The sequence below is a fragment of the Grus americana genome, chromosome 12 (genome assembly GCF_028858705.1).
Source record: "Grus americana isolate bGruAme1 chromosome 12, bGruAme1.mat, whole genome shotgun sequence".
Taxonomy (NCBI): domain Eukaryota; kingdom Metazoa; phylum Chordata; class Aves; order Gruiformes; family Gruidae; genus Grus; species Grus americana.
The window spans coordinates 6,342,033-6,367,343 of NC_072863.1; the positions used below are offsets into that span (position 1 = coordinate 6,342,033).

Here is a 25,311-nt window from a genome sequence, read left to right on the forward strand (position 1 = left end):
AGGTGGGAATGAATGCCTGGTGGTTTTGTCATTATTTTTGTTTACAATGAAATGGGCAGAAAAAAATTAAAGTGTTTTGGCAAACAATCATCTGACTTCATGCCAGCCCTGAGAATAGGCTGGCATGAGATGGCAATGAGCAGTTACATTCTTAACTAGGTTTGGCAATGTGCTTGTCTTGCTTGTTTAAAAGTAAGCTTGTTATACTAGGGGAAGCAGACTAAATTAAGGTTGTCAGGGAGATTGCTGGGATTCCTCTGTTTGTTAATCTTCAACTTGGGTGGTGTTTGCTCTCCTTAACACTTCAATATCACATGGAAGTATATAATTTTGTTGGGTGCCTAGGAAATGGGTAAGTGCTTGAAAGCATCGGATCTGATTTGACGTAGCTAATGTAGCTTAGCTGAACACAAAGTCTTATCAAGTTGTTCGTCTTTTTAGCTGAGAAGGTGAAGCCAGGCTTTTTACAGAAGTTCAGGGGAGAAGAATGCGAGACAGGTCATAAAAAGGAGCAGGCGAGGTTGCTGGAGAGGAGACTTGAGTATAAGGGGGAAAAAAAATCATTTGTAGCATGATTAAGCATTGGTTGACTGAGACGCTGGAATCCCCATCCATAGAGGTTTTTTCAAGACCTGGAAAGCTGGACCAAGCCTTTAGCAGGCTGGTTTGAATTTGGTGTTGACCATGTTTTTTGGGCAGGAGTTTCAACTAAACAGACAAAGGAATGAGATCCTTTCTAACATCTGTGATTTTATGAATCAGTACTTGAAAAGAGGTGTTATAACAGGATTTGTGGTGCTTCCTGACTATTAGAACATTGGCTAACTAGAAGTTAATATGGCCAGTGGGATTTGAGTGTTTTTAATTAAAGTTAATAATGTATCTTGTCTGTTTAGAATTAGCATATGTAGAAAAATTTCTGTGCATGTAGTGTCTAGTGCCACGCTAAAAGCATGTTCCATTACCCCCAAGTTCACTTCAGGTTTGTGTGGTAGTTTTTCAGTGATAGATCCTCCACTGAGCTACAAACTAAATTTCTGAAAGGGGCTGTCTTCTGAGTGTGATGCTCTCTTTAAAAGTAGATTGGGAGAAAGATCTTGTATAATGTGAAAAACAAATTGTTAGGGGTAAGAGAGAGCTTATGTGTTTGGAGTGCAAGTGGATTTGGTGATTCATCCAACAAGGAGCAACTCGTACTTTGTTTTAAAAGCAGAAATTGTTTATGCTTAGTCTTTTAAACCCCATGAGCTTTGAGATGAATCAAAAGCTATGAACTCAACATTCTGACTAATGTGCTATAAAGTAGTGTCAAACAACGGAATAAAAGCTTTCATCAATTAGCTTTAAAACAGAAGTGAGTGTGCTTGGGATGATAGGTTTCCCAGCTATGTTGCTCCACCCATATCTGTGCAGGATTTAACAAGTGCCCTTGTCAGACAGGCTATGATGCTGCAGGACCTACATCGCACCCTCACCTTTGACTCCTAAGGTTATTTGAAGTCATTCTCCTGTGGAGACATAATGTGCTCCTTACACATGACTTGTTTAGATGTTTATATACTGCATACATGAACTATGAGTCAGGTTCAGCCGAGATTTTTGGCAAATGAATAAAATGCATTACATTTGAGATCATAGTGTCTCTGAGTAAAATCACTGCATGCCAGCAGAAGATTCTTACTTCAAGTGGATGCCTGAGGAAAAAGTGAACTGAAATGCTTGTGTTTTAGAAGACTCTTGGCCTTATCAGATCAAAGTCAAGATATTCCAGCAAGTAAAGTTAGTTAGGGTGCAGCCATTACTGAAGAGTAAAATTAATGTCTTGGGGAAAATTTGGTTCTGTTGCTAAAAAAGTATACTGATTAGGCACTACTTTTAATATGGTAGAGTAGGGTATGCTTGGTGCTGATGTTTAGGTAAACTCTTTAGTTTTTAATGTGAATTGATGTTGACACTGTTTAAATGAGGTGATAGATACAGTGATAAGCCTATCTGCTTGTGGTAATTAAACTTCCTGAACTACTACTTGTAGAACAAAACTGTAGAGCTATTCTGCATGATACAGGAAGCTTTGCATACAAAGCCTCCACCTAGGCAATGTGAAAGACAGTGACAGTGTACATATCAAATAGAAGTGACATTTTCTGAGATTTTAAGCACTGAGGCGCTGAATATCCAACTTATTGAGGACAAACTTTTGTTTTTGTATTACAAATAACCTGTAAAGCGTGCTAATGATACTGTGATTGCTGATGACCAGATAGAAGGAAAAGATAGGCTTAAAAACGTTAAGATGACCTCATCTTTGCAACAATTGCAGTTCTTTAGAGGTAAGCAGTAATGGCTAATAACTTTCCTTTAATTGTTTTAATCCCTACCCAAATTTAAAGGTGAAGTAGAACAAGAGATGGCGGTTGCTGCTGAAGCAACTGGCAATTTCAGTTGGTTATTCATCAGTTTACTTGTTCAACCTTAAAACCACAAGAAGTTAGGAAATTGCTAAAATGAATGTTTTTACGCAGTTCCTTACAACTTGTATATCATGGTCAGTCATTACATTCAATATATTTTTAATCATTTAATAACCTTATTTTGGAGGAAATAAGGTTTTTATTATAAAGGGTGATGATGGTAGAGCAGATAGTCTTTCAACTCTTAATCTCCCAAAATTTTCTTTAGTATTTGTGTAGCAATTTATAAAGTTGCAGGTAGACAAAACTAACTTACATTAAACTTGCTTGTTATTTTTGTATCAAACTGATCTTGTGAATCAAGTAGCTTTTTCCCACACTCCTAGTGGTGGAGTGAGCACCTCTAGGTTTCCAACTTTCAAGCATAACTTCTTAATAGGTAGATAAGCAGATTCTTGCTTGACAATAGTAGTACTAACACAGTCTGAAAAGCAAATATAATCTACTTGTTAACAATAAATTGTATGGGAGAAAGGGGTGACAATTAAAGAATCAGCTTTATTGAGGCATCAGTGTGGGCTTAACCAGTCTCTATACCCACCTTGGTGCTCTGCTGACTTAAGTTTTTGCATGGCAGTGGGACAAACCAGATTGTGAAACTGAATCAGTCAAAACCCCTCCTTTATTACTCGTTCTTAAATTATTTGCTAGAACTAGTAACACTAGTGTTATGGCACACTAGAATTGCTCTCTTTCTATTGGTTTGTCTAATGTTTATGCACTAGTACTATTAAATTATGATTGTGCCTGCTTTTCAGCCATCTTCTCATGATAGCTGTTCAGTTGGATGTAGTATGAAAGTAGCACATTTTGTGCATGTGGGCAAATTGGAAAAGGATCTGCTATGGCAGTTAAATGATTTTGTAACCTACATCACAATATAAAGCGTAAGCTCGTCTGATTCATAGAAATTGAGAAATACCTGGAAGGTCAATTCTGGGACAAGCCCACACATGGAAAATGTTGTATGGTTTGATACAGCTACTGCAGTTCTTCTATCCATCTGGGTGTGGTTACATTTGGTCTTCAGGTGTAGCACATACTGTAATATCACCACACCTTCTCTCTTATATAAAGCAAAAATGTTAAGAGTTTCTAATAGATATGAGCTCTTCCTGTGGAAACAGGAAACTATTTTTTGTGTTAATTTCAGACTTTTGAGGGAGAGTGGGAGAAGAGGAAGTTGAAAGTAATGCATGTGACAGGTGGCTTTCTTGTAAGGTTCCCTTTTTGGCTCTTTTAGTGATCCTCTGAGTAAATCATTGGAGACAAGATGGTATTGGAGGAGAAAGTATTAGGTATGCTGAATGTGTGGTGCATGTTTGCTGCTTGTAAGTGTTCTTTCCATAGTGTTATCAGATATGGAGGACATCAAAGATGGAAAACTGTTTTTATTACTAAAAAGTATTTTCAATGTATACTTCATAGGTTAAGTGTGTTTAAAACTGTTCTGAAAAAGTAGAATGTAAAAGTCATCAGCTGATTAAAAAAACATAATTGGAAAGAATACTGTCTTCTATTCCTTGGTGATTTGTGTGTGTCTATTTTTTTAACCAACATACTCTTACTGCTATTGTAATTGTAGTGGAAATAGGAACTTAGCTCTTTATAACAAAACCAAATTAACATTTTTAGCATACCTTTTTATGTGAGAATAAATACAGGAGAACTTGCTTGAGGAATGTGAAACTTTCAGAGCAGTGCTACCTTGTAGTTTGGAAGAGATTTCTAAATGAAAAAGTTAAGTTTGAGACACTTGGGGAATAGTACTGTAGAATCCCAAGACTTGGAGTTATGGGACTGTAACTGTACAGCCAGTAAAGCAGAAACAGTAATTTTGGGTTATGTAGGCCAAGGGAATTGCAGTAAAGGTACTGGTGGACGCAGGGTGGCTTGAAGGTATGCAGACCCTTTCTCTCCTGTTTCTTTGTTCAGGATTTAGCTAGTCAAACGTTAATAACTTTGTCGTGTATGAGATCACATAAACAAAAAAGCATCATAATGCATATTTAGGGATGAAGACAGAAGGAAATAACCACACACCTTAAATGTTCTTGAGCATGCCTTTTTGTTACAAATAGTTACGTGTTTACAAGTGGCTCTCTAGAAATCTATGCTAGTGTCTCTCGGATGGTTGAACAAGACAAAATAAGTACTTTGGTCAGGAAAAATGTTTGTTCTGCAGTTTATTTTTCTTTCTTAATATGGTAAGAGGTAATGATGGTTGTTAGAATAGACCTTTAAAGATGACTGTGAGGTTTTTTTATGAGTATAGCTTTGTGAAGAACTAATACTAAGCCATCATGAGATTCATTAGATTCTAGACTCCTAACAACAGATACAAGTAGTTAGTTCTTGTACAGTATAGGGTTTCCTGCTTTCCTGTCTACACTTTGGTTCTTCATATTCTCCTGCTGTGAATTTTTATACCTATAAAATTGAAGTTATTTCTAAAATAAGGTGGCTTCATAATGGAATTGTACCGGATGTTTGCATTTGTAATTGTGTGAGTTCATGAGTAGATGAAAACTTGACAGTTATTAATAGTTGAGATGGTTAATGGCAGTGTTCCAGTTGCATTAGAACAGGTAAGTATTTGCATGAAGAAGAAAAAAAGGATGACAGCATATCAGGCTAAGCATATACACTGATGCCACATACATTTTAATTTTTGTGCTGGCCACATTTAGAGGGCACATTAAAAACAAAGTGTTTAAATAAAAAATCTAAAACTCAAAAGGTAAACCCATGTCAGCTGGCCAAGTTTAAAAGTTAGCACACAAAAAAGTTAGAACTCAAACTGAGATCCTTCAGTCTGTCTCTTTGTAAGCCATACAGTAGCATTTCTATCTAATTTTGTATACACTGAAATAAATTTGCATACAAGAAGAACTATTTTCATAATCATTGCAAGTTTTTGCTTATAAAAGCCTTAGCCACTTACAGATGGAGTGAACTAATGAATATGACAGATCAGTAGAAGGTAGTTTATAACCAGAATTGAGACAGAAGTTGGAACCAAAGCTTCAACACTGAAGCATTTAGTAACTGATTTTTATCCCAACTTTGGTGTCAATAAAATGCTTTATTTCTGGTACTGCTGCCAGTCTTGATTCCTAGGAGACCAGGTTTGTTCGGGGTTTTTTTTGTTTTTGCTCTTATTATATAATAGGGCAGCAGGAGCTGTTGCTCTCAGACAATCCACTTTACTAGAACCGCTTCAGCTCCTCCTTTCCACTCCTCTATGGCAAGTGGGTCTTCCACTGCTTTATTCTCATCAACAGAAGAAAGTCGGGTGAAGAAACTTCTTTTGATTCAGCACACAATTTCTTGGCTGAGCTAGAAATTATACCAGGCAATGTCTGCTGTAGTCTCTTTAACCTTTACATTCCTCCATTCTCTACTATTCTACCATCTTTCAGCAGTGCAGTTTCATTTTAATTCTCCAGTTTGTTGGAGACATTCCCAAACTAGAAAGGTAAAGAGTACAGCAGTAGGCCTTTGGTGAAATTTCCGTCTGTAAACTAGATACATAAATTTTAGTTTCATGTTTTACAAATATGCATTCACATTTGAACTTCAGACAAAGCTTGGGTGGATAAGACAGGCTTCCTAAATCCTTTAAGGTTAGTTTACAGTATTCTGTGATTCAAACGAATTCCTGAATGACTTATAAGTAGCAATCCTGTAAGTTAACATTTTAAATATAAAAACAATTGGTTTATGAATTTATGGGAAAACCTTTATAAAATTCATGTGGCTCTTCATGGGTAACCTAAGTACGTACCACACTTCAGTATTATGATGTTTGCTTACTTTCTCCTTTTGCAGAAGGTATCATTTTCTGTAAGCTGTTGCAAGCATCTGTAATCCTCCTGAACCCCTGTTACTTCTTAACAGGGGATCTCACCTGTACTGAAGTCAAACGTTACTATTGACTTCCTTTTTATTATGTACAATATAATTCCTCTCTATTCACATGCTGCTTCATTTCCTACTTCACTGAAGGACAAATAATCTTCTGAGGAAGCTGTTATAAACAGGAAAGAATAGGAAAAGGAACAGAAAGCCCATGTGTGTATCACGGCAGCTATAAATTCAGTTTAACCTGATACGCTTTGACTATTGAGTTATATATTGTGGTCCCTGCTGAGAAATTACTCAATCTAGAATTTCTGTTTTTCAAGGAGAAGCCAAAGTTCCTTGCTGTGGCAGCAGCACTGCTCATTTTTCCAAGTTTTAGTATCACATTGTTTGTTATTAGGGGAGAAAAAAGTAACTTTACCATCAATGTTTTTTATGTAGAGATCAAAGTCTGATCAAATAGTTGCTCTTTGCTGGGAAGTCTGTGTCTAAAGACAGACAACATTATTCTAAAAAGTTGTTGACATGATCCCTGTCACTATATGTTCCAAGACTGCTGGATACAGACAAAATGAATAATGTTCACAAGTAATTTCTGCTTCTTTGGCTCACTGCATCCCTTCCCCTGCCAGTTCCTTTGTGGGCTGTGTTTCGGTTGGTTGGATTTTGTGGGAGTTTTCTTACTATTTAAAAACCCACCCAAACAAAGCAAATACACATGTCCTCACTTCCTCAAAGTCTATCAAAAGTAAAATACTCCATTTTCAAGGAGCTGGCCAGTATACAATGAAGCTCTTCATAGTATAGACTGTCAACTCTTGCAACTTGCTATGGGTCTTGTGCTTTATTTTTAAGTGTGTCAGTTCTCTCCCAATGGATACATTCTACCAGTTTTGTACTCTCCTCAAATGGTAGCAGAGGAAAATTCAAATGGATTGTGAGACTTATTTCACTAATTGCTGTACTCACAAGAGCAAGATGTTTTCTACGAATCATGGAATGGTTTGGGTTGGAAGGGACTTCAAAGATCATCTAGTTCCAAACCCCCCTGCCATGGGCAGGGACACCCTCCACTAGACCAGGTTGCTCAAAGCCCCATCCAGCCTGTCCTCGAACACTTCTAGGGATGAGATATCCACAACTTTTCTCTGGGCAACCTGTTCCAGTGCCTCACCACCCTCATCGTAAAGAATTTCTTCCTAATACCTATTCTAAATCTACCCCCCTTCAGCTTAAAGCCATTATCCCTTGTCCTGTTGCTCCATGTCCTTGTAAACAGTCCCTCTCCAGCTTTCTTGTAGGCCCCTTCAGGTACTAGAAGGGTGCTCTGTGGTCTCCCCAGAGCCGCCTTTTCTCCAGGCTGAACAACCCCAACTCTCTCAGCCTGTTCTCACAGGAGAGGTGCTCCAGTCCTCTGGTCATCTTTGTGGCCTCCTCTGGACTCGTTCCAACAGCTCCATGTCTTTCTTATACTGGAGACCCCAGAGCTGGATGCAGTACTCCAAGTGAGATCTCACAAGCGTGGAGTAGAGGGGCAGAGTCACCTTCTTGCACTTGCTTCTTTTGATGCAGCCCAGGACAGGTTGGCTTTCTGGGCTGCCAGTGCACGCTGCCGGCTCATGTTGAGCTTCTTGTCCACCAGCACCCCCAAGTCCTTCTCCTGAGGGCTGCTCTCAATCCATTCTTTGCCCAGCCTGTATTTGTGCTTGGGTTTGCCCCAACCCATGTGCAGGACTTTGCACTTGGCCTTGGTGAAGTTTGAGGCTTGCACAGGCCCACCTCTCCAGCCTGTCAAGGTTCTTCTGGATGGCATCCCTTCCCTCCAGCGTGTCGACCACACCCCATAGCTTGGTGTCATCGGCAAACTTGCCGAGAGTGCACTCGATCCCACCGTCTATGTCGCTGACCAAGATGTTGAACAGTGCCGGTCCCAATATCGACCCCTGAGGAGCGCCACTTGTCACTGGTCTCCACTTGAACATCGAGCCATTGGCCGTGACTCTTTGAGTGTGACCATCCAGCCAATTCCTTACCCACTGAGTGATCCATCTGTTAAATCCATGTGTCTCCAATTTAGAGACAAGGATGTGTCAAAAGAAACCAACAGCATGCTCAGTTAAGAATCTTTCCAAAACTATCTCTGCATGTAACAGGAACAGCAGTATATAGGAATTGAACCTGTCATTTGTACAGGGGTATTAGGCTATACTTGCATGCACTGCAGAATATGAAGCAAGTAAGCAGGAATGAAAAAAAAAAAAAATTGTGCAAAACTGCTGAAGTATTTTCTCAAATCAGTTTCTCAACACAGTGTCTGCTTTATTTTTCAGAATGATTTCAAAAGAACTCTCTCACTGTCAAATTAACTGGTCATTGGTCATCTTGAAAGAAAACCCTCGGTTTTAACCAAAGATTAATCCCAGGATCAAAGCATATAATTGTAGTTAAAAGGGCTGCATGTCTATAAAAAGGTAAAACCAAACTAAGACCGCACTTCGGTAAGAGTGAAGATGAACCTTGTCACAATAAAAAAGGTGTCCCTCTTTAGGAACTAAGGTATAAAAGGCGGAGGCCTATTCTCACTACTCTTAATTAACCAAACTCAGTAGCTTTATAATAGCTTTCAGGCTGAGCAGCTCCATAATGTGTCTGAATGAAAAGATCAGCTACTTGCACTCACGAGAGCCCAGAACAAGGAGGGGAGACAACGAGCAGTTTGATGCACATCAAATGTTGCTATCTAGCAAGACTGGTTTTGTTCTGCTGCTAAATTGAAAGCAAAGAGCTTAAATCCCCTGCTTGTATCTAAGCCTAAAATTGAGATAAAGTCTGTACTTAGTATGCCAAGAATTGTTTTGATGTAGTTTTTCCAGTTTAGCTATTCCAGAATGTTTCAAAAGCACTTCACAATAGTACTATACCAAGAAAGCAAAAGCCAAGTTCCCTAAAAACTCAAAGCTCAGAAGTCAAACAATTGCATTTTTGAAAAACAAGCATAGAGACAGAGGGCTGAATATGGTACTAACAGGCCCACTTGGCAGAAAAGCAACAGGCATGCAACCAGGACAGTAAGCATCTAAACCCTCCATTTACTGCACTAGGAGCTGTTCTGTGTTCATTTTTAATTGAGTCCCAGAAGTTGATCCAGTGACTATTCAGGTGACTAGTTTTGCAAGTGATCTCAGTCTGTTTTCCTAGGAAAAAGCACTTTGCAATTTTCTCCCAAACCAACTGATTTGTTTGCTGTAGGTGCAGTAAACAGGATATGCCGATACTGATAAGCAATCCTGCCCAATACCAGTACACTAGCAACCACCTGGACAGATGGCTTCTTGTCTAATAAAGTATATCTGGCACTTTTTACGGGCACCAAATATATGTACAGAAAGCTACATGGGTGTATCAAAGGATTGTTGAAATCATTCCAATGCGCTTCTAATCTACACTAGCATTTTACTAAAGGAAGCTTAGGAGGTGCAGCTTTTGAAATAAGCTTTCTTATCAAGCAAAGCACAAAACGTAATTGGCACTCAACTATCTGAATCCGATTTTTTTTAAGAATAGAATGTTCTTCAAGAAAAAACATTAAAGTATCCATTACCAAGATTACTAGATTTGAAAGTGAAATTATTTAAGCCCAAAATAAATGCAGTGCTAGTCTGTGGATGACCCCAAAAATAAAATGTATATGCAACAGTGTATATGCTTAGCCTGACAATTCAAGTACATGAAGTAGAATTCCCTGACTTATTTTCCCCATTTAGTCTGCTGACAATAGGTGCAGACCTATATTTGACAATATGAAGACAACATATCCTTTATGCTAGAACTGTTCTGTGCTTACCTGTTCTAGTACAACTGAGGCACTGCATGTAACATGTGAGGTCTTCCTGGAGATGCCTGTTGTTCTTGTGCAGAAACTTTGTATCTGTTGCTATGCTTATTTTAAAGATTTGCCAGACTGCCCAGAATCCTTAAAGTGGAAGATTCTTAATTACACTGTTTTGGGCCTTAAGGACAAGTAGCCATGGAGTTTTGTACTGACTTATTTGTGTGAGTTGTGGTTGGTGACTGTTGATTGTTTTTTTTCTTTAAAATATGTCCTATAAAACCTTTTGTTGGTTAATGATTATGCAATGCCACATGCATTTCTAAATTAAGTACTAAAACCAGTGGGTAGAATTTCTGAATAAAAATGGAAGCTTCAAACTAAAATAAAAGGTTTTAAAACTTTGTTTTATGGGAGGATTTGCCATGTCTCTTAACCTTTGTAAAGATCTTGATTAGTTAAATATCTCTTAGAACATGGCTGGTAAGCTAGTATGCAGTTCATAAAAGCAGTATTGCAATACTTGTTTGTTGTGAAATTTATGAATGGAATTATGACTTGGTTCTTTCAAAAGTCTAGTTCGTAGAAGTCTTAACTAGCAAACTGTTGCCTGATAGCTTTAAGCAAGGAATTTAAAAGCTGTAGGACATCCTGAAGACAGACAGTTTGTTCATCTATGCTGAAAAGCATGCTGTACTGTCACAAGACATTTTTCCAAGATGCTTAAAGGAAGATCTGTCTTGCATGATCACTAGATATCAAAGTAAGAAATAGAACCTGGTTGTATGAAGTGCTGTGTAAAGAACTTGCTGGTTATGTAGCTTAACTATTATCAACTCTGCTGATCCTGTGCTGCTTTAGTGATAACTTAGCTGATATGATTGGTGCAGAGACTTGATAGAAAATGTTTGGACTTTAGCAGGAAAATGCCAAAACTTACTTTATTTGCCTCTGCACTGGCTAATGTGAAAACTGCCTCTTCTAATAGGCTTTCTGAAATTGTTTCTCCAGTAGTCTAAGCTGATCTGACTGACTGTCCTGGTACCACAGTTGCCTTTTTATCTCACAACCAGTGATTTTGTTGGCTTAGAAATGCAGCTTTTGGAAGAAGCTTTTAATTTTGCTCAGATTTTTGAAGCTTACTTACCAATGAACACGAACAAATGATTGTCTGAAACTTTTTAAAACAGTAATGGCAGTTTGAGCTACAAATAAAAAAACAATTTTGGTTGAATTGTCATCTTTGAATCCTTTGCATCTTAAGTTACATCACTGTTGAAATTAAGGCTATCTAAGTTTGTTTACAGCTATTTTTTTAAACTTCTGAATCAATTTGCTTTTTGGTAAGGGCGGTTTTTTGAACAGTCCATTTGCTTTTGGAATGTGATAGTGTTCTGCCAATCAGACAGAAATGAGGAAGCTGTTTCAGTTTCTTTCGATCTCCATTTTTAATCAGACCAGACTGCTCCTTAGGGTCTCTGTATTCCCCTTGCACAGAGCCACAGTGTGGAGGTGCCCCCTTTCCTCAGCCCTTGAGGATCAGGCAGTGGCATTTGTGAGGGTGAGTGTCCACTATGATTAATGTGCCTCTGGCTTGTTTTCCCCTCCTTCCTCTTCGGGAGCAGCGCTCAGGCACTCTATCTCCCAGCACTATGATTAAAGAATTGGTGCCCTCTGCTGTTAATAATTACCAACTTGGGTGACCCTTCGGCTTTATTTAGCATGAAGAGTTGTCTAACTTCTTTTCCTAGATTACTTGTTTCTGGATGGTCAGTCTCCTGGGCAAAAAAGTAGAGTAACTGGGGAAAACCAGGCAGCTTCCTGGTTGGGAAGTTGGCTGCCGTCCTCCAGTCTGACAGCACTGACCCTATGCTGTCATGAATAACTTTCCAGCTTCATTTTGGCAGCCTGGTGTAAGGTGTTCACAGGCTCTTTTGTCTCACTTTGTAGTGCCCCAGGGAATGTTTACCTTCATGTTCAGGTTATAGATTAAGCCTTAGTTTAATAATTTAAATAGTACATATTTAAGGAATTTGTGAACAGCTGCAAAGCAAACAAGAATTTTCCATGTAGTGTCGTATAGACCAAATGCAAATGTGCAACAATAGTAACAAAACTATTAGTGTTGCTCACTTCAAGTATCTTTGATATACCAGATGGATTACAACAATCATTTCAAGTTCTTTTTGAAAGCATGGTGAATGCTCCTTGAAGTCCCCAAAAAATTACCGTAAAGCAAACATTTTGTGAATTATATTTTTGCTGATTTTATTAGTAATGCTGTGAATACTTTGTCATGGATAAAGATCTTGAAAGTCCTAAATGAGAATGTAGTTCTAGTTTCTGTACGTCAGTGTATTGGGTTTGCATGGCAAGGTTTTGGTAGTGGAGGGGCTACAGGGGTGGCTTCTGCAAGAAGCTGCTAGAAGCTCCCCCTGTGTCTGATAGAGCCAATGCCAGCCGGTTCCAAGACGGACCCGCCGCTGGCCAAGGCCAAGCCAATCAGTGCCTCTGTGATAACATATTTAAGAAGGGGGGAAAAAAAAAGTTAGAGCTTTTGCAGCCGGAGAGAGGAGTGAGAAGATGTAAGAAACTCTGCAGACACCAAGGTCAGTGCAGATGGAGGGGGAGGAGGTGCTCCAGGCGCCGGAGCAGAGATCCCCCTGCAGCCCGTGGTGAAGACCATGGTGAAGCAGGCTGTCCCCTTGCAGCCCATGGAGGAAGGATGAGGGGGGGTAGAGATTCCACCTGCAGCCCGTGGAGGACCTCACGCCAGAGCAGGTGGAGGCACCTGAAGGAGGCTGCGACCCCATGGGAAGCCCACGCTGGAACAAGTTCCTGGCAGGACCTGTGGAGGGAGGAGCCCACGCCAGAGCAGGTTTGCTGGCAGGACTTGTGACCTCGTGGGGGACCCCACGCTGGAGCAGTTTGCTCCTGAAGGTCTGCACCCCATGGGAGAGACCCACACTGGACAAGTTCGTGAAGGACTGTCTCCCGTGAGAGGGACTCCATGCTGGAGCAGGGGAACGATGCAAGGAGTCCTCCCCTTGAGGATGAAGAAGCGGCAGAAACACCGCGTGATGAACTGACCGTAACCCCCATTCCCTGTCCCTCTGTGCCGCTGCAGGGGGGCGGAGGTTGAAGCTGGGAGTGAAGTTGAGCCCGGGAAGATGGGAGGGGTGAGGGGAGGTGTTTAAGATTTGATTTTATTTCTCATTCCTCTACTCTGTTTTGCTTGGTAATAAATGAGATGAATTTTCTCTCTAAGTTCGGTCTGTTTTGCCCATGACGATAATTAGTGAGTGATCTCTCCCTGTCCTTATCTCGACCCACAGGCCTTTCGTTATACCTTTTCTCCTCTGTCTAGTGAAGGAAGGAGAGTGATAGAGCGGCTCTGGTGGGCACCTGGCCCCCAGTCAGGGTCAACCCACTACTGTCAGCTAATGTGACTTGGTTATGTTCTCACAATTTCCTAGGTACCTTTTTACATTTAATTACAGAATTGAATATTGTAACAGATGGTTAAACTGTCTGATGGGAACGTTACTCATTCTCTGTACTGAAGAACAGAGGCTGTAGGAGTGAATTCTATTTTGTGGCTGTAAGACCTAGGCTCGAGTTGCACACAACTCTTTGTTCTTCAGATATTAACCAGTTTTGGTTTTTGTCCCTTTAAACTCCCTTGGTTTAGGTACTTGTATGGGAAGTAATTACCTTCCTGGTTGTATGCAAATTTATTTGCTGCCAGTTAAAAAGCACTTACCCTTGAGTGAAGTTTTACAATGTCTTTTGCAGGTGTTGAAGTCCAGGTAAATTTTAGAAAAGAGTCATGTTATATGTTAGTTTAAAACCAAGAAAGTTAAGAGAAGATCAAGTTTCTGTTTCTTACCCTTAGGATTGCTAAAATTAGGATTGCTAGTAGCAGTTGGAGCTGTTACCTGAAGTTGTAACCTGTGTGCAGAAGTGGGTGTTGCAGCACACAATGATTTGCCCAAGGAGTGTGCAGTGGAGTGAAAATTGCTGTTACGTTTAGAAGTTACCCAGCTGATAACTGTTTCATTATACACGTGGTAAACTGTGAGTTGCTTTGACTATTTTTGTGGTGGAAGTGAGAGTCTTGAGTGTAACAATTAAGAACATGTCAAAGTAATACTTAAATAGAATGGAAAGATCAATCAACACATGTAAATGCATATTTAATTTACAGCTCATGACCAGCTCAAGTGATTTGGAAGGTTTTATTAATATGTAAGTTAGAAAAATAATTAAAAAAGTAGACTTGCTGTGAGTTTCTCATTAAAAGTTAATGTGATCATCTCTAGTTTAGTTCTTTGAATGTTGACATTGTTACTACAGTAGCCTGAAGTGAACTTGAATGAGGAAATAGTGACTTTTTTAATATACCAATAAATGTAGTGAACTATGGTGAAAATCTGTCTGGTTTTATGTGCAAGATTTCAATTACTCTGAATGTTAATGTGGCTGAGACTGACCTTTTAAGGTAAAAAAGTGTGATGCAGTTGTATTAGTATATGCTATTTTTGTGTGCCTTATTGTCATGATCTGTCAGTATTTGCGCAAGTAGTAGGATACTTAAACTAAAATTGGGAGGAATAAATAGAAGACTTAAGTGACAGAGCTTCTTGCTTTTGAATGTAGTCTTTCCAGTCTATCAATAGTTAGTTCTTCACTTAGAAAGTGATATTTTTAAGTAAATCAGTAGGAAATACCTTTGATATAGGAGTTGATGAAGTTCTATGGTTTGTGTTGATACCAAAAACTAGGAGAGAGAGGTGATATGCTGCTGTCTTAAATTGTGTGTGTGTTTATACATATAAATGTTAATTTGGTATCCCTTATCTGCAAGTGTTTTATCATAGAGATTTTTGCCAAAACCTTTGCCTTTGGGCTGCTTCTAAAATTGGGGAGTTAGTGTCTTTAACAAGCTAGGAAAAGGTTGATTTTTTTCATCTTGTGATGTTCTGGCTGTCTTATAGATGGCTGAAAGAATAATGCTAGAGGACTGACTACAAAACCTGTGGTATCTTAAACTTCCTCCTGGGGAGGTAAACTACTTGTAGTTGATGTTCTTAAATCAGACTGGAAGGGTGATTTCTTTGTTAGTATAAGAGACTGTCAAAATTGTGTGTCAGTGAGCATCTGCAGGTAAATAACTGCCTTGCCTCTGCCTCCAGCTACTTGCAGTTCCTCTTCTACCTGTTAAATGTATTGCTTATCTTGAGTAGCTCATGGCAGCAGTGTAGCTTACGCACCATAAGGAGATCTGGGAAGTGCGCTTGAGATGTTGGAAAAAATGCTGTGTGGGGTCTTGCTTTAGTATTCTGTATTTTACCCAGAGGAGTTTGAGTGACAAATGCAACATAAATGTAGAGATGGAGTAGATTATCCTGTTCCAGGTTCTGAGAGAGATTGACAGTACTTAAATGAGAAGGGAACAAAAAAGTATTTCTAGTACAAGTGACTGCTAAAACAGATATACAGTTTTAGAACTTGCCTACATAGCTGTCTCTGGGTTGAGGTCATGGTTAGGCTTTACTTCATTTGGACTTCTTGCTCAATAATCTCCATTTAAAAAGAAAAGATCTACTTGCCAGGGTAAGGACCATCTTAGTTTTGATTTCAAGATGAATATTGCTTCCTCTTTTAACTCCGTACTAAGTCCAGGTAACAAAAATAGAGGAGAGGTGCAGCTGTAAGGAACAGGTTTGAGATATGACAGTTAAGAAGCTGAAAGGTTGGTGTCAACATCTGGAGTAGTAAGCAAAAAAGATTTTATCCTAGCTGTCTGTGCTGGATTGGGCAAGGATGGAGTTAATTTTCCTCAGAGCAGCCCATATGGTGCTTTGTTACAGATTTGTCACCAAAACAGTGTTGATAAACCACCAGTGTTTTAGCTTTTGCTGAATAGCGCTTACCCAGTGTCAAGGCTTACCGATTCTTACTGCGCCTCCCCTGGGAGTAGGATGGGGTGGGCCAGAGGTTGGGAGGGGACACAGCCAGGGCAGCTGATCCAAACTAACCAGAGATATTCCATACCATACAATGTTGTGTTCAGCAATGAAACCGGGGTGGCGGGCTGGGGAGGAGAAGTTTTTTCCAAAGTAGCAGTTTCTCAGAGTCCGGGTAGGTATTGGTCTGCTGGTGGTGAGTGATGGCTTTTGCATAGTTTGCTTCCTTATAATTTTTTCCCCCTTCGCTTGTTAAATTGTCTTTATCTCAATCCATGAGTTTTTCTTGCCTTTACACTTGTGATTTTCTCCCTGATCCGGCAGCAAGGGAATCCCGCAGCAAGTGGCTGGGTGAGGACTGACCTGCCAGCCAGGGTCAGTCCACTACACTGTCCTGGGTACTTCTGAGTGTTTATCTTCATTATATTTTTAAAGCATGACTGCATTGCCCCTCCTTCCCACTTTGACCCCTCCTCCACTATTTGTATAGTCTTGCAAATTTGTTTCAGAAATATAATATTGACAATCGTAGCCAAAATACAGAAAGTAGAATTAGAAGTAGCATGGTGTATTAATATCCTTCACCAAGGGGAAGTTAAATATTGTGTGGTGTATGTTGAACAGTTTTAGGTTCATTTCCAGCAGCATTGAACTCATCCACTGTTAACAATATGCAGTGGTATGGGCTGTTGACAAGAAGCACCTTGATCATTTTGGCTGGTAAGAGCATAACCAAGGAATCTGAAACTTTTCTGTCCAAGAAGGTAGGGTCGCTGTTTCCTAACCAGTAACTTGCAGGGCTCTGTCATTATGGATCAACTGCCATGGTTTTTCTTACACAGTTATTCTCTTTGTCTCTGAATTCCAACCCCGCCCCCCCCCCCCCCCCCCCCAAGTTCTAGACATTAATTAGCTATTCATGACTACTTGGTGTAAATTGAGCAATGTTTATTAACCAAGTGATTTCTTGATATGATTATTGATATTGGTATGTAATATAGATTGCTTTTTGGCCGTGAATAAAGATGTAATGTTGGTGATCTTTGTCAGCAAGATTTTACTGCCGTTGAGGAAAAAGAGGGTACTAGGGAGGGAGAGATAGTAGTGACTGGTTTGTGCACCATCAGTACACTGACTTCAGCCAGTTCATCTATCAATTTCCAATACTCAGTGTTAAGGAGAAGTAGGCAGAAGGCCCAAGAAGCTAGGGCACAGGAAATTCTCTTCAACTCTTAGTCTCAAAAACTCTGTCAAAACTGAGAATGTTGAATAGCTATCTGCTGGCTTGGTTTGAAGTCCAGTAGTCCATGTTTGGTTTGAAAAGCTTTCTAAGAGATCTTCCTGCATTTTTGTGAAATAGTGGGGGTGCTAGAGCTGTACAGGTTTCAGGTTTACGAGCTAAATATTCAAAAGACATGACGAAATGGGATGCAAGCTCACGTTTTCACATAAAATGCAGTAGATACCGTGCTCATTTCACTTACTGAAATTTCAAGTGCTTTTTAATATTAGTATAAGTGAAATATAGACTACTGTATTCTGAAACAGTAGGTAACACTTTTTTTCTTTGATTTGTGTTTTTTTTTTTTTAATAGAATATTCAAATAAAAACTTTGGCAGATGATGTGGTAAGGTCTTTGTAACATCTTAATTTGCAATGGTAACTCCACGCTGCATGCTATTTTACTTTAAATGTTGTGGACAATATAACATGTTCTTATAAGGATATTAAGCATTAGATTTCAGAAAATTGAGTTACTACTCCTAAAGATCTTCATTTGTAACTTTGGTTGAAGATGAGTAATTAATGATAGCTGTTTGGAGAAGCTTCTTTAACCACATTGTAAATACTTTAGTAATACTGTAGATTACTGAAACTTATTCAACAGTTCAAGTGTTATTTCTCTTGACCTTCTTTTTAATAGTAAAGAATCGACAGTAGTTCTTCCACATAAGTTGCCACATGATTCAAGTGGAACCATTCTGGGTTATAAGTGCGTACTGTATGTCAAACAACGTTTGTATTCAGTAGCACTAACTTCATAATACTGAATACTTTGAAACCTATGGCAAAGTATTTTTACAGGAACTTATTAAAATTGATTTCAGTAAAATTATAAACTTTTATTTTCTATATATAATAGTTAAGCCACATTGGCCACTTAGTTAATCACCACTTATATGTCTGGAATGAAGAAATTGTACCTAGTAATTGTGTAGAAGATTTATTTATGGATTTAAAGTGATTTCACCGTTGCAATCTGATTAAAGAAATTTATTGGTAATAAGGTATAATTGAAACAGATCACAATATGGTGAAATAGATCTTAAATGGCTTTTTTTGTCACTGCTGAATGGGCATTTTAATGTAAGTGAACAGTAAAACTGCATTTGGTGTGTATTGACTAATTTTGGATACTGCCTTTCAGGCATTTTGTCATATCTTTGGCCTTTTCAATAGGCTGTGCCCTAATTTTAGTTTCAGAAACTGTAATGTAAACCATTCAAATAAGGAAAAAATGGGATTAAAGTAAAATTCTTGCCTTGTTAAAGATGTGAACAGTATCCTTGTAGGTAATGTGTTTCTGTCCGCAATTGTAAGACTTCTAAGGAAGAAGAAAACCCAAACCCAACCCCTCTCCCCTTAAAAACACAAACACAAAAAAAATCCTCTAAAGAAATTCAAAGGGCATGCAGCTTATCTAGGGATACTTTCCCTTCAAAAATTTAAGGTAGTATTGTAGGATCTCAAACAGCAGCAGCAAAACAAACCCAACAACAAAACAAACTAAGAAAAAGAAACAAAACAACAAAAAACCAAACCCTTTCTTCCCCATATTCCACAACACTTGGTCAATTTTTTCCACCCCTGACTGGACTAAGCTAAATTGAATCCAAATTTCCTACAAATGAAATACTCCATTAAACTTTTCACACCTCACAGAGGTGGTTTAATTATAGAAAATATAAATTTTGGTTTAGATGTCTTCATAGAGATTGTAATAACTGCTATGAGTGGTACTGGTAACCCTACATAAGCTGCTATTAAATGAAAGCACATCTTCATAAGGCTGTTCAGTGCCTGAAACAAATACACTAGTATTTGTTGATGCAGTTAGTTTACAAAAATTGCTATAGACATAATGTTCTCAAAATGAACATATATATATAAAGACTATTATTAAATAAAAACCCCTGACTCTATTGAGAATAGTTATATATTAATAATACAGTAACAAATGGCCTTATAAGGAAGGTGCTCTTGTTGGTTGTTTTCAATATTAACAAATTAACTGATTAAGCATGCTATAAAAAAAAAAAAAAAAAAGGTGGGGGGTTGGTATAAGGCATAAAACAAGTAGGCCTTAACCAGTGAAATGTCATTGCAGACTGTGGTATGCTTTCACTAATGTTTGTTACGTGTATTTAACTATGGGTGGCTGCTTCTATGTGAGTAATCCATTACTGGCTTTTTAAAATTCTGCACTAATTTCAGGAGTCCGTACTCAAAAACACTTCAAGAAATTGTGAATTATACTTGGAGCATTAATTCCTCTACAAACTTTATTTTACTTTAGCAGGATTTTTTTATAAGCCTGATGAACTTGTGAGTACCTCCTTCCCAACGCTGGCTTTTTCAGTTGTCCTCCAAAGACTTATAGCTCTTCAGGTGAAGGAACACTTGGACATTACCTTTGTGGTACCATATTTATTCACTATGAGGATAATTAGGGAGTAATATCAGAAGATGAACTCAAGATTTTGAAATGCTAGGAGTTTAACATAGATGGCATACTTTTGAAACTGAGAGACATAGTTTTGCATGTGATTTGTCATGAATTTACCTTAAATGTTGTTGTCTTTCTATGAAAAATAATCTCTGAATGTTAGAGTATTTTTACTTACAGTTCAGTTTGAGTTTTAACTCTGCTGCTTGGATTAACTAAAAATGTGTGTATTACTGCCATGTAATTGGCTGCTTTCCTATATTTTTATTTCTACTTATTTTTGAATGGATGTCTCTGCAGCGTGACAGAATAACAAGCTTCAGAAAATCAGCAGTGAAAAAAGAGAAACCTCTCATTCAGCATCCTATTGACTCTCAGCCTTCTATAAGTGAAATCCCAATTGGCCAGGCACATACTGATGACCGTTGCACAAACTTATCCGAAAAAGAAGTTATGGATCTCTTTGAAAAAATGATGGTAAGATAATGTGCTACATTGTTTTATGAGGTTTCAATTTGTTTTCATGTTGGCATTTATTTTGTAGTAGTGGTTTTCATATGTTGTCATTTTGGAAATATTAAATACTTGAGAGTGCATAGCATAGGCCTGATAAGCCTGTCTAAATTGACATATAAACAACTGAGTAACTCATAGACTGCTAGTGTTATATATGTTTAAATGACTTGGTCTACTTCTACAGAGAAAACAAAGGCAAAAAGCCAAAAATAAAAATCCTGAGCTGTTGATTGTGTCATTAAGATAACCTCTAATTAGTTGCAGTAATTGGATACTGCTGTTGAAGGATAGTTTTGAACAGAGTTAAGTAAATACCTTTGGAAAATAGTAATTTCCATTAATAAAATCTTAATGTATAGAAAGCTGAATTTTTGTATAGCCTTGAATATTTTCTGTCTTAAGATCACTTGTCAAGGTGCTTAGTCACAAGCAAGCTTTTTTGTTAGTAATACAGAAACAAACTTGTGGTAGGTGTGTATTAATTCTGCCATGCACACTGGTGTTGATACATCAAGTATCAGGAAATGCAATCTTTTGAGTATTGTTAGAAATACTGTTTTCTGTATCAGTCTTTAAAATTGTTGTAAACTTCCATACAATCAGTATGGCCTAAGAACTGTCCTATTCCGTTGTGTAGCTCTACTCTCTTCAATGCAGTTGTGAATCTCAATTGAAGCAGACAATAGGTCTGTCTTGGAGATTAATAATTCTTTGAAAAAGCTATTAGCTAGGAAATTATTATAGTAACATTTACTGGTCTTAGTCGCTAATCTGAAGTTACTTTGACTTTTAATGGCAAGACTAGTCATGAGTAGTAATGACTACATGTTGTATTTAATCAGTTATGAAGTTGAAACAGACATCTTTAGATTTAATCTAGCAGAATATATGGATTTTTAGGTTTATTTTCAATACATCAGTTAGAACACAGTCACATCTGCTCCTGCCACAAGCTGTGTAATAATAGCCTTCTGATTAGATAGTGCAGGAATAGTGTCCATCATGATAAGATTTTATAAAAAACACAGGAACTTCACAAGAGTTACCACTTATGTGATCAACTTGAAGTGTAGAATTCTTGTTTTGTCCTCTAGTTCTGTTTCTTGAGCCAAATTTCAGTAATGGTAACTACGCTTGATGAAATTACAGTTTTGGCTCAGTCTTGAAAGTAGTGAACACTTGAAGTGTCAAAATTAAATGAGAAAATTGGATGGCTCAGAATTAAACAAACTGAAATGTGATAAGCTGGAAGAAATCACTTGTTTGTAAATGAGCCATTTGTTTAAGAAAAGGAGTATAAAGCCAGCAAAGACTAATAAAAAGCATGAAATAGAATCTTGATGTTGTGTGGTGTGTTTCTTTACAGGAAGACATGAATCTAAATGAAGAACGTAAAGCTCCTTTAAGAGATAAAGACTTGTCCACAAAACGTGAGATGGTTGCCCAGTACATTTCTGCAACTGCCAAATCTGTAAGTAGTCACCTTTCCAAGACAGAGGAAACTAAGAAGCTTAGCTTCATGAGTGCTATGCTTTTCAAGCTTGAAACTTTCCATTTTTTGGTCTAGGTTTATCTTCTAAGAGTGTTGGGGGGGGGGGGGAAGTTAAATCCGTACTTACTAATATACTTTTAAATGCTTGCAGCTGCGTCTGAAGGGTTAGTTTCTATTCAGTTGTTGGGCAATGTAAAAATTTGATGCTTTCATGTAAACCGTAAGAAATTGCAAATCCAGTGATGTAGAGTAATGGATGGAACCTGAGCATATTTTCGTGGAATTCATCTTACAAATTTTTGGTACCAAAAGTTCTTGGAAGGGACAGCATGACTTTATGGTTTCAGTAATGACGTACATACTAGATGTACAATTTGCAGTGTTAGAAACAGGGAATCAAAATATTGAAAGTATTTAAAATTGAAGTAAAGCCAGTGTTTTAGCTTAATTTGAATATGTTGAGTACTGTAACTGGCTTGAAGACTGCATTAAATATTCTGCTAAGAATTGTTCTGAAGGTAAATAAAATGATTCCGTTAGTGAAAAGATGGTCTTAAAATGAGTTTCAAATTATATTTTGATAGGAAAAAAATATATTCAGACCTTTCATTCATGTTGATCATTCTCTGTACTTAAGTTGATTGATTAAACCTTAGTTGATGGATCCTTCATGCAGAACTTTTGAAATCTCTGTTTTGGGGTGCCAGAAGTGTAAGAGAACCACTGGATGCTTCAATATTTGTTGGGGTGAAGAAATACAATTTCAAATAGTGAAAAACTGGAACTTATTTTCTGTAGAGGGACAAATAGTAGTGGGACTTTATTTATAAAATACAACAGTAATACTTTTTGTGTGTTTAAAATTTGGCTATGGCAAATATAGTTCTTATGTAAAAGGAGAATATGCCACAAAAATTTGTGAATGTTGGATGAAACAGATAAATATATATACACACACACACATATATAGCGATTTCCCTACAAATAGATTTTTGTCCTGATTTGTGCCACTATTGGTTGTATAAAGAATTTTAAAGAAGCTAGTGGTGAATTCTGAGGAACTGAATGTATTACAATATTGGGGAGAAGTGTGTGTGTGGGGATAGCTTTGTATATCCAAGGGGCAGTAGTATGCTTCAAGTGATAAAACTTGCTATCAGCATAGTTCTTCAATAAAATTAGGTAATGCATATGCTTTTATTTTTTGGAAATTAGGATGCATCTCATCTTTTTCACATGTAAGTTATTGTGTCCAATAAAAGGTTACTGGAAATAAAGGCTGCGTGGAAAAATTGTTCAAATACGTAATGGCAGCACTGGTAGCAGTTCTACAGAGCTGAGTCTGCTAAATACAGATAACATTAAATAATAATCTATTTCTTAGTGAAATAAACTGGCAAATAAGATTATGTTGGTGTCTGCCTAATAAATCTATAAGCATGGCCTGCAAGCAGTACAGTTGACTTGTTTTTCTTTTAACCTTTAAAATCAGCTCTGCAGAGTTAAATTTTAAAAAAATAAAACTACAATGACATGCAATTATTAAATGCAAATCCTTTGCATTAAACATTATAAACTTAAGTGAGGGAAAACTTGCATTATAATGTGAAAATGGCGATTTATGTTTCTGAGAGGAATGATGTTCTTGCAGGATTTCATCTTAAACAAAATCTACAGTCCTTTAGTCTGTCCTGGAAGGAATCCAGTGCTTAAAACGTGGTCTAGCTAAACATACAAGTTATTGGAGAATTATTCAAGCTCATGCAGTGAATATTATGAAATTTCCTGTTAATATACTTTGCCTAGACTATCTTTGGGAACTATTGATCATGTGTTGTAAGGTTTTTGTCTTCACTTGATGATCAATGTTAAATTTTTCTTAGTAAGCAAAAATATTTTATTGTAGCAGTGGAAACCTTCACAATGGAAGTACTTCCAATTCTTTCCCAAAAAGTAGTTGGACGATGGTGATCTCTTATATATAGTGATATTGAAAGGTAGCTGCCTCATGTACCATAATTTTGTAGCTGAGTAAGAAAAGCATGGCTACCATTGCACGTGTAACTGCTGTAAATTTTAACAGACTGCATAACTGCCACCATATGTGCTGCAGCATGGGAAACTTAACAAAACTACCGATATTCCCCCCCCCCCCCCAAATTTCCAAAAATGTCCTTATACATGAATGTCCGCTTTGAACTTAAGTCAGCGCCAGTATGGATGTTTTATACACATGTGAAATGTTTTTTCTGATGGAAGAAGAGCTCGTATCAAAGTTTGTGTGCTTCAGTAAGTTCTCCTTGCAATTGAATCACAGCATTTGAATGGAATAATTTAAGGTTGTTCAGAAATATGAATGACCTTTCTGTAGCGTGTTACCCTAATTTAGCCTTTAAATAGCTAGTTTCTTAACTGATTTAAAAAGTATAACTAGTGGAGCTCAATTGTAAAATGTTGACTGAGAACTTAACATAAAGCAAAACTTCATTTTCACTGTTAATTTTATCTTGTGTTTAGTTAAACTGCTATTCTGCTTGGTTGAATTCAACTCTAACCAATTTTTACTGCATCATGAATTGTCAAACTCTTCTTCAGGCCATCTTCGGGCCTGTCTTCCATGAAAATGCTGATCGCATTCAATAAGATCTTTCTTAAAATTTTCTACCTTTTTCTTTGGTCACAGATAATCATTCATCTGTCTTCCTTTTTTATACTGAAAATACTTGTCCTTTTCTTCTGCTTAGAGCTCACAAAACACACTTAACAGTTGATGTGACTTTTCTTCCAGTTCATTTCATATTTGCTTTAGTTAGGCTTTTGAGCTCTCCCTGCTCATTTGAAAATATCACTCTCATTTGCTGATATTGTCTTAATCAAATTATTTTTAAATTCGGTGCTTCATTTTCTCTGCCTTGTGTGCCATCTGCAGCATGTTGACCATGCTTTTCTGAAACACTGTACTGTCGTCAGGGTTCTGAGTGGGAAAGAAACCTTGGTTTTCAGTGGATGAAAAAACCTTTCCTTTTCCTTGGGGGATGGAAGGATAGAAGCTAATAAGCTGGATGCTTTGGTGTGAAGTGATTATCTGTGCTTCTGATTGCTTCTCCTACCGAAGAGAAAGATTGTTGTCCATGGAAATTATATTTGGGAAATGACGAAGGCTCAGAATTCTGTTTCAGAACTGAACTTGGTGACATGTCATACTGAATGAGTTGGACATTGGTGAGAGAAGAAGGTAGTAAATTGGGAAAAGAGATTGTCTGGTGATGACAGTCCATCTTATGCTTCTAGAGGAAGCATGATCAGGAAGAGGAGAGAAGAGGTGATTGTGGAAGACTTGCAGGGACTTCTTGTCTTCTGAAAGACTTCCTAAAAGAATAATGGAAGAGATAAGAGTAGAAAATGAAGCAGGTAGAGGCTGAACAGATATAATCAAATTCAA

The 25,311-nt window shown here is 37.8% G+C and overlaps 1 protein-coding gene across 7 annotated transcripts in view; it reads left to right on the forward strand.

Annotated features, from left to right (window-relative positions):
* The window catches only part of DIAPH2 (diaphanous related formin 2), a 247,545-nt gene that overhangs the window by 3,409 nt on the left and 218,825 nt on the right, over positions 1 to 25,311 (forward strand). For 4 of the 7 annotated variants that reach the window (XM_054839023.1, XM_054839028.1, XM_054839029.1 and 1 more), the window contains exons 2-4: positions 17,729 to 17,761; positions 20,162 to 20,338; positions 21,744 to 21,848. In XM_054839023.1, coding sequence (XP_054694998.1) covers positions 17,729 to 17,761; positions 20,162 to 20,338; positions 21,744 to 21,848 — 315 coding nt within the window. Of the gene's footprint in view, positions 1 to 17,728; positions 17,762 to 19,711; positions 19,804 to 20,161; positions 20,339 to 21,743; positions 21,849 to 25,311 lie in introns of all 7 variants that reach the window. The other 3 variants (XM_054839025.1, XM_054839026.1, XM_054839030.1) reach the window with 2 other exon arrangements.